This window comes from Saprolegnia diclina, assembly GCF_000281045.1.
Source record: "Saprolegnia diclina VS20 unplaced genomic scaffold supercont1.28, whole genome shotgun sequence".
Classification (NCBI taxonomy): domain Eukaryota; phylum Oomycota; class Saprolegniomycetes; order Saprolegniales; family Saprolegniaceae; genus Saprolegnia; species Saprolegnia diclina.
The window spans coordinates 163,641-171,965 of NW_008246095.1; the positions used below are offsets into that span (position 1 = coordinate 163,641).

The following is an 8,325-nucleotide window of genomic DNA, read 5'->3' on the forward strand; positions in this document are numbered from 1 at the left end:
TTGCGTGACGTCGTTTCCAACCTTGTTGTCAACAGGTTTAAAACATGTTGTCCACCTAGTTTCCTGAGGAGTCGTATCCTTCGTTTTAAACAGGTCGGTCGTGCCGTTGCATACAAAAACTGGCGCCGGCGAGACAGGCCAGTTTGCTGTTGCGAGAATGACGACACCTGAGGTCTTGAAGCCGGCCTGCGTCGTGCTCACGCCGGGCATCAAAGCCACCAAGCACGTGCGTCCTGCGACGCGAGCTTTCGGCGCATACTGATGCCTAGCCTAGGTTGTCTTTGGTAGTCAAAAGCTCGGCCCCGTGCCGACGGCCGTCCTCGACGCGCTCACGACGACGCGCGCCAAGCTTCTCTGCGAATGCAAGGACTTTGCCAAGCCGGCGCAGTACCAATGGGAGAAAGAGAAGGCGCAGTTCCAGCTCGATGCGTACATGGAGAACGCGAGTCAATACTTGTCCCTTCTGCAAGGCTTTCTCAACGTAGATTTCGTATTCTTATCTTGCCACAGAGGCTAACGGTCAACAACGTAGGCAGCGAGGGCCCCCGCACTGGCGCCTACTGACGACAACGACGAAGCGGCCGCGAGCAAGCCTGTCGTAGCCGAAAAGCCGGCGCCGGCCGTCTCGTTCGCCTTTTGCGAGTGGCTCGACGTGACGGCCAAATCGTCCGTACACGCGCTGAATGCGTACCACGAGTACGCGCATGCCTTGTACGCTGTCGGCACTGTCTTGCTCCAGCGCGCGTCCGACCTCGTAGCTATCGCAGAGTCAGAGCGTTGTCGAGCTTACGACGGTGCTGATTCCTAGACCACAGCGATGCTGTCGTCGCGAGATTTTGAGTTTGACGAGCCAAAGCTCAAGGAAGCGTACCAGATTCTTCTGCGCACTGCAGGGCTCTTTGACGCTGCGCTTGGCTTCCTCGGCCAGAACAGGCAAACGACGGCAGCGACCGGGGCGGACGACGCCGCCATGGCCGCATGGCGCGCCGAGCAAGCACAGGCCGACACCGCCGCTACCTTTGCCCCGGTATCCGCACCACAACAATGCCGCTGGATTCCTCAATCAACGATAGGAACTGAGTCGCATCAAAGATTTTGAAGGCGGCGCGGGCTTGACGGCGCTTCGGGCGATCGCACTCGCCCAAGCCCAAGAGCTCGTCGTGCTCCGAGGCGTGACGCGGGAGACGGTCGACTGGGTCCTCATGGGGAAGCTCTGCGTCGACATTGCGTCGCGCTACAAAGGTACACTGTACTGCGGCGAAATCACCCGTCAACAAAAATGCAAAGACACGCTCGCAAGCCTTCCAGCGAGCCAAGTCAAGCTCCGCGGCTGGTGCGACTTCAAGACCATTTACTACACAGCGCTCGGATTGTACTACCAGGTGCGTCGACGGACAGAAGCCAACAACTTGCTCAAGAATTGGACGCTAGGGCGTGGCCGAGTGGAACAAGAAGGACGCGCCGGGCTGTGTCCAAGCCATCGCGCAGTTCCAACAGGCCAAGGAGCAGCTCGCGCGCCTCACAACGTTGGCAGCCGAGACGCAGCGAACGCGCGACATTATCCAGCGCGACCTCGACATTGCCGCCGCGCGCAACAGCTCCGTCTACTTTGAAACGGTAGCATCCCCTGCCCCATGTAGACATCTCACGCCGAAGCAGATCCCCCCGCCGCTCCCCGCGCTCCCCCCTACAGGCCTCGTGCAACCCCAAGCCTTTGCGAACCGTACCATACATGATTGCACACAACACCAACGCATCATATTTCATCTTGTAGCGCCCGCCCATGCGCTGTGGAAGGAGCCGCTGCCATCGGCCCAAGCCACGTCGGCGGCCACCCCGGCGCGGGGGTCGCCCGATCTGCCGCATCCCGACGCGGGCTGTGCGTGTGCCATCATGTAACCACTTTTGTCCCATGTATCAATGGAGCAACTGGATCGATTCTTCTTCTTAATGCAGTGCGACGACCGTCTTTGCAGGTGGCGCCTTGGGCTTGTTGCGGATGATGGGCACGAGGAGAAGCTCGACGACCATGCCGATCGCGTAAATGATGGACGTGATAAAGAAGCAGTAGCGGTACCCGTGGCGCTCAATCAAGTAGCCGCCAACGACCGCGCTGCCAGAGTACGTAAACTGCGTGAGGCCTTCCAGTGCGTTCCACCGACCGCGAAGGCTCTGCGGCACATAGTCCATGAGGATCGACGTGCGCAGCGGCTCCGAGCAGCGCATAAAGCCGCTCCTACAACAAGGTTAAGCATCGCCCATTTCATCTAATCCTGGGTACCGGAGAAGGAAGAGACCGATTTCGCCCCAGAGTGGCTTCATGTACGTCATGAAAAGCAGACACAGTGTCGCAAAGATGCGCGTGGCGACCACCGTCTCAATGCCACCGGCTCGCCTACAACCACAATCTTGAGCTCCTTCAAATACAAGTCGACAACGTACGCAGCGACGCGCTCTGTGACGAACGCGAGGCACACGACGAGGAGTGGCTGGACCACAAAGAGGAGGTTGACCTCAGACGGCGTCAAGCCATATTCGTTTTGAAAAAACACAGGGAAAAAGTTGACCGTCATGCCCGCGCCGTTGCAAATGATGAAGTCGGACAAGAAGAGCAAGTACGGCACGTGGCGCGGGCCAAAGCACAGAAACGAGTTGCCGTCGCCAATCACGTCGCCGTGTTCGTTGCGCTCAACGCCGACCGCGGCGTCGGCAAGGTCGGGCACCACGAGGCTCGAGCGCTCCGACACGTTGGGTTTCGACTCTTCCTTGTCGTTCGAGAAGCTGTATTCGAGCACGCCGTCTTCGTCGACAAACGAAATGGCCCGCGTCTTGATCGGCGCCATCGTGTAATTCTCATACGCCAAGTCGTCGTTGAAAAAAAAGAGCAACAGCAGCGGGGGTACGCCAATGACCGTGCCCACGAGCAGCACAAACTGGAGGCCTTCCAGTGACCACGTGTCACCGTAAATCTGGAAAAAGATGATGCAAATCGCCGGGCCCGCCACCATGGCCGTGTTCATGAGCGTGTACTTGATCGTGATCGGGTACGCGCGCTCGCCGTTCGGGATCGAGTCGGCGAAGAGCGCCTCGAGCGCCGGGCGCTGGAGTGCGCAAAAGAGGCCCCAAAAGCCAAATGTGATGTAAATCAAATTCAAGTGGCCCTAGAATGCAATGAGCCCATGTCAAAAGAGACACATACGTACAATGCCAAAGGCCACCATGCTCATGGCAATGCACACAAGGCCGAGCACCGCCGAGACCTTGAGCACCGTGTCGCGGCGAAAGTGGTCGCAGGCGTAGCCACCGGGAATGGCCGCGACCATCTGCACGACGCCTTGGATGCCCTTGACCATACCGACGGGTTCGTTTGAGCCCGTAAGGACGTACACATAGCCCGAGAGCACTTGTTGAAAGATGATGCTACCACCATAGCAATAAGACTCAGGCAGGCTTAGCGCATGCTGGCAAACCTGCGGCAGGACCAAAAGGTGATGGTGAAGAGGAACGCGAGCTTGACGTTGTGCTCGGCCGTCGCGAGGTACTTGCGCGCCCGTGAAAAGAGCATCGCGCCGATCGAGTCAATTGCAATCTGCCGTGCATCGGCCAACTTACAGGCGCTCGACCTTTTTTAATATTGCATACAAACATCCAGTGCTTTTATTTTGTGGTCCCAACGGTTTCGGCCTGAGAAAGGTGGCGCGACGCTGTTTTATGTATTTTTTATTCGCACTTGATGTTTGTAGGAAACATCGTTTCTATCGAATTGTATGACGTCACCCACACCCAAACCCGAGGATGCTCCAGTTGGCCGCGCCTGCAAAGAACGGCGACGAACCGGTACACCGATGGCCAAGGAACCGAGCCACGAGGACTGCGAGGGACGTACATTCGAGCAGGGAGCGGCAATGCGGCCGCGGTGGATCCGGCGACCCTTCGATGGAAGCTCGGCGAAAGAAGGAACGGCGGTGAACGGGCTGGAACACCTCGTGGCGCGATCTCGTACGCGGTCGCCAGGCCCTTCACTCGCCGTGCACGTTCCGCCGTTGTTGCGGTGACGAATAATCGTTTGCCGACCTTCAAGCATCCCACCCAATCGACGCGCCAACCTCGGAACAACGTGGGACCCTTCACGAGCGCGCTTCCACGTCAGCAGCTCCCTGGAGCACTTGTGAATAGAGGCAACGATCGCGTGGCGTGCAGGGCAAGAGCATGGGGCAAGAGTGGTATAATAAACGAAGCAACATTGTGAGGATGCGTTGTGTGTACTACAACAACTGCCAGGCAGCACGAGCTGGCAGCACGGCATTCGAGGAAGCATGGTATCAGATGCGCCAAGTTGAAGTTGCAGGTTTCGGTTCTAAAGTGCAAACAACAAACATCTCGTTCGGGCGCTGTCGTTGTACGTGCCCAAGTTGCGAAATCGAGCTCGATTGAGCGCGCCTACCTCCTTTAAAGTCGGGAAAAGTCAACTGGGCGCTCGGATCCTTTGCATCCGCAATTTCGCAATCCTTCGAGTAGATGCCTGCTGAATCTCATCGTGCATGCTTGAGGTGCAGGCCAAAGCTTCTCCGGCCGTCGAAACGACAGCACTCGTTCTAGCCTCTAGAACGGGAGCAAGCAACCAAAGGTACTTTTGGAGCAACTCGCACAGCGTCGTAGCCGTTTGACGGCACCCAACAACTCCCATCCTGTATTAACTTTATAATACTGCTGCGCGTCCCCGACCCTTCTACTAGTATTCCGTCTACAGAATGTAAATGTAGTCGACGCGACGCAGTCCTGTCAACTCGTCTGACGACGCCACTACGCCTTGGCATTGCATATGTGAGCGTCATTCGTGTGCGTCAAACACATTCATTCGCGCATGCACCCTTTCTCGACAGGCAACGAACCATAGGGTTTGTTGGCACGAGGTGATTTCCCCAATTGCTCGTCAGCCACCAAGCCATGACGTTCGAAGTCGCCTCGTCCAAGGTGCGCTAAGATTGCACTTGCAGCGCATACCAAGGTCCGTGACTAGAGTGCGTGCCAGCTCCTCGTGGATGCGTTTCGCAATGGCAGCATCCCGCTCGACCTCGACCTCGACAGCGTGCTTGACGACGTACGTAGTACCTCCACCAGCACAACCCTGTCTGGAGAGAGCGTGTCGTTTCACAATAGTTTGGCGGCAGCACACCTCTGCATGTCGCGGTCATGGCGAGCAACGTGGCGGTCCTCGAGGAAATCCTATCGCGGGTTCTCGACATCAACGTACGCAATCGGGTACAAAAAACGTCCTTTCCAATTCTTCACCTCACTTGTCGATTTGTTATGTAGGTGGGCAAAACTGCGTTGGCTGTTGCGGTGGCCCACGACGATCGAGACAGCGTTGACTGCCTCCTCGCGCACGGAGCCCTTCTCAACACGCGCGACCACGTACTTGGCCAACGATTCTCGTCTACTGTGGTGCAGATCTCGAAGCGTAGAACAAGATGAGCCCTCTTCACGATGCTATTCGCTCGCACAAGACTGAAATGGCGCTGCGGCTCATTGCGGCCGGCGCCGACGTCGACGAAGTTGCCACGGTACGACCCTCTTTCTTCCAGCAAGAGCGTAGCCTAGGATCCATTCAGGGCAATCACACGCTGCTCCACGTTGCGAGCGCGAGCACCTCTGATGAACTGGCGACAACGATCATCCCTGCCCTCCTCGATGCGGGGGCCAACATCCAAGATGCTATAAAGGTATACACTGTATTGTCACATTGTTTGTGACCCTCACAGTTGGCAATGTATATAGCCTGGGTTTTGCCAAGTCGGCTCAACTCGCATCAAGGTGGACCGCATGCGGCTCTTCTTGGCCCATGGCGCGCGCTTTGCCGACATGCCTCCGATCGTACGTCTCAGTCTCTTTGTGTGACTAGAGTGGTACTCACTGACTGTCTTGCGGTTAGCACAACCAAACAATGGTTGCCAACCCTGCATACGTGCAGCTCTATCTCGAGCAAGGCGGGAATCCCAACAAGCAAGACTCGGTACAGCAAATCCGTCCGCACAACCATCATGTATGCGCCTCGTGTAGCCTAGCGTAGAGCCGCTTTTGACTACTGCGCTCCGAAAGTGCTCGCTCGAGGCCGTCGAGCTTTTGGCGCCGGTGGCCGATGTCAATTTTACCGAGCAGCCCCCAGCGTACGTCTACCGCCACGCAACGTTGCTGCACACGTGCGACCCATGGGTCCAAGTGGCTCCGTTGGGCCAAGCGATCTGGCACAACCTCGATACTTCACTGCTAAAGCAGCTGTTGGACCATGCTAGCGCGCAGCCTCCCTCGGTCGTTTCGAGGCTCGAGAAACACCTCTGGCTCATGCAACCGTTGCTACGACTGTAGTACTATGCCAATGCGCTCAAGATGGCCCTCCACTGCAAGAGTGCGTCGAACGTGGCTATGCTGGCGTCCAAGGTCGACCTCACGTCCGAGGTATGTACATATTCGTGGCGTTCCGTGTTTTCCGTGTTGTACTCTAGTGCTTTCTTCTCGACGCGGTCCAGAACCCCGACTATGTCACCTTGCTGTTGACGTTGGGTGCAGATGCAAACCGGCGCGACCAGGTACCAAGTCCCTCGCGATGGCGACTGTAATCAATCTATGTCTGATGTATTAGCACGGTCGCCCGCCACTGCTCGGGGCTTGTCAGCCACTTTTCGAGGCCTCGGCGCGCATCTTGCTGCCGCACACCACCAACAGTATCGTTCGTGATGGCGTACGGTGCTTTTGCGCTGCTTCTACAGTAGTTAACTTTGGTGCTAGTTTCCCCCACTCTTCGAGTCGGTCGCTACGTACGGTTTGCGCGGTCTCGCCAGAGATTTAGCGCGCACCGTCTTGCCGCCTGCACCAACTACCACCATGAGCCAGTTCTATTGGCAGCCGTGCCTCGAGCGCGATGGGCGATTGATGCCGGCCTCCGACTGGGGGTGGCTCCCACAAGGCGTTAACGCAAGTGCCTACTCCAAGCTCGAGCTCGAGTACATGGCTGCTCTCTGCACACTCCTCGACAAGCCGTTCTGGTGGACCAAGGAAACACTGCCGAGTCTTCCGCCTGGTGTCTCGATTTGCGATACCGACATCATCCATGGCGAGCTCCAAGTCATTCGCGATGAGTTTGTGCGGCCACTCGGTCTCGTGCCCAACACGACCCGCGGTGTGTACCACGCCGACGACGCACTCTCGGTCGACTTGCTCTCGTCGCTCAGTCAACTCTTGACACCGCTCGAAGTCGACGCTTCCTGGGACGACAACGTCTTGGAGGTCGTCGACCCAGCCATGCACGGCGCGGTGTACGGCCAATCGCGCTTCAATCTCCACCCGCACAACATGCGTGTCGGGACATCCACAAGCGCCACCGTTCAACATGAGATGCCTCCGTCGACGACGCTTACCGATGCCGCGTGCCCGCACCTGCAAATGCTGCCGACGCCGGTGACGTGGGATGCGTCGTTGCGTCAAGTGACACTGGAGAGCTATATCAACAACATCCACCCGTCGCAGTCGGCGCTCTATGCGGTGCTGGCCGAGACCCTATCGACAGTGCTGCCGCTGCTAGATGCCGCCCGGTGGGTCCCACGAAAAGACAGTCGGCGTATTCGACTCGGTGGCGGCCACGAGAACGAGCTGCGCCTGCTCCGGGACGCGTACCTGAAGCACCACGGCCTCGACCCGTCGACGACTGTGCTGCAAAAGACGCTGCGGGCGTTCAAGAAGACGCAGGGGCCCATCACGAGCCAGTTGCAGCCAGCGCCACCGACGCTCGACGCCGTCAAACGGTTCTGGAAGGACTATGTGCCGCGTTTCGATGATGACGACGGTAGCTGGCGGCTTCCGAGCAAGCCTCAGTCGCACCAAGTGCTCTGCCACGTGCAGTGTCTCCGCGCGACGCCCGAGGCACCGGCGATGACGACAGTGTGGCGTCGTGGGTCGGGCGCTACCAACGAGGCCGTCCAGTTTACAGCCGTGGCTCTGTACGGTGCAGACAATGTCTCGTTGCGGATCGAGTTCCGAGAGACGTATGAGAAGGCCGACTTTGGACCGCACAAGCGCAACCCTGCGATCGAGGTACGACGACGCAAGATGCTTGCCATGTGGATTGGCGTCGATACAACTGTAGGTACTACTCAGCGACAGCATCGCAGAGCGCGTGAGCCAAGACACGGGGTTTGTGACCTTGCGACCGGGACGCTTGCTGCTCATTCGGAGCTCGGCCGCATATCGCATCCACCTCCAGTCCGGCAACTCATCGCGTGAAGGCGTCGCCAAGCTCCTCTCCTGGAGCTTTGTGCGCCCGAGTACGAC

At 58.0% G+C, this 8,325-nt stretch overlaps 3 protein-coding genes across 4 annotated transcripts in view; 2 read left to right on the top strand and 1 right to left on the bottom strand.

The window, feature by feature from the left end:
* Nucleotides 1-101: 101 nt before the first annotated feature.
* On the top strand, nt 102-1,981 carry SDRG_08919. 2 transcript variants are annotated; one of them, XM_008614822.1, is made up of 9 exons: nt 102-226; nt 275-481; nt 533-754; nt 809-1,027; nt 1,074-1,242; nt 1,288-1,382; nt 1,432-1,617; nt 1,660-1,723; nt 1,775-1,981. In XM_008614822.1, the coding sequence occupies exons 1-9, from the start codon at nt 158-160 to the stop codon at nt 1,897-1,899; spliced, it is 1,356 nt and encodes a 451-aa protein (XP_008613044.1). In that variant the 5' UTR covers nt 102-157; the 3' UTR covers nt 1,900-1,981. The 2 variants fall into 2 exon arrangements, with proteins under 2 accessions (XP_008613044.1, XP_008613043.1); XM_008614821.1 differs by having other exon boundaries at nt 1,660-1,981.
* On the bottom strand, nt 1,901-3,618 carry SDRG_08920 (hypothetical protein). The gene is made up of 5 exons (XM_008614823.1): nt 3,471-3,618; nt 3,204-3,420; nt 2,443-3,161; nt 2,282-2,395; nt 1,901-2,236 (listed from the first exon to the last, which is right to left on the bottom strand). The coding sequence occupies exons 1-5, from the start codon at nt 3,563-3,565 to the stop codon at nt 1,948-1,950; spliced, it is 1,434 nt and encodes a 477-aa protein (XP_008613045.1). The 5' UTR covers nt 3,566-3,618; the 3' UTR covers nt 1,901-1,947.
* A 1,280-nt stretch (nt 3,619-4,898) lies between these two features.
* The window catches only part of SDRG_08921 (hypothetical protein), a gene marked incomplete at its 3' end in the record, with an annotated part of 6,375 nt that continues 2,948 nt past the window's right edge, over nt 4,899-8,325 (top strand). The window contains exons 1-14 of the mRNA XM_008614824.1: nt 4,899-4,974; nt 5,021-5,101; nt 5,161-5,262; nt 5,317-5,415; nt 5,466-5,564; nt 5,613-5,723; nt 5,779-5,874; nt 5,933-6,013; nt 6,061-6,309; nt 6,367-6,456; nt 6,504-6,587; nt 6,641-6,739; nt 6,787-8,088; nt 8,141-8,318. Coding sequence (XP_008613046.1) covers nt 4,948-4,974; nt 5,021-5,101; nt 5,161-5,262; nt 5,317-5,415; nt 5,466-5,564; nt 5,613-5,723; nt 5,779-5,874; nt 5,933-6,013; nt 6,061-6,309; nt 6,367-6,456; nt 6,504-6,587; nt 6,641-6,739; nt 6,787-8,088; nt 8,141-8,318 — 2,698 coding nt within the window. The 5' untranslated portion in view covers nt 4,899-4,947. The remainder of the gene's footprint in view (nt 4,975-5,020; nt 5,102-5,160; nt 5,263-5,316; nt 5,416-5,465; nt 5,565-5,612; nt 5,724-5,778; nt 5,875-5,932; nt 6,014-6,060; nt 6,310-6,366; nt 6,457-6,503; nt 6,588-6,640; nt 6,740-6,786; nt 8,089-8,140; nt 8,319-8,325) is intronic.

Bases quoted from the DNA above. Each gene is read 5' to 3' on its own strand.
- SDRG_08920 (XM_008614823.1), bottom strand. From the start codon at position 3,565: ATGCTCTTTTCACGGGCGCGCAAGTACCTCGCGACGGCCGAGCACAAC. The intron at 3,162-3,203 runs GTACGTATGTGT...ATTGCATTCTAG, and splicing joins GCATGGTGGCCTTTGGCATT to GGCCACTTGAATTTGATTTA. The intron at 2,396-2,442 runs GTACGTTGTCGA...TTGTGGTTGTAG, and splicing joins GTCACAGAGCGCGTCGCTGC to GCGAGCCGGTGGCATTGAGA.
- SDRG_08919 (XM_008614821.1), top strand. From the start codon at position 158: ATGACGACACCTGAGGTCTTGAAGCCGGCCTGCGTCGTGCTCACGCCG. The intron at 482-532 runs GTAGATTTCGTA...TCAACAACGTAG, and splicing joins TTCTGCAAGGCTTTCTCAAC to GCAGCGAGGGCCCCCGCACT. The intron at 1,383-1,431 runs GTGCGTCGACGG...ATTGGACGCTAG, and splicing joins CGCTCGGATTGTACTACCAG to GGCGTGGCCGAGTGGAACAA.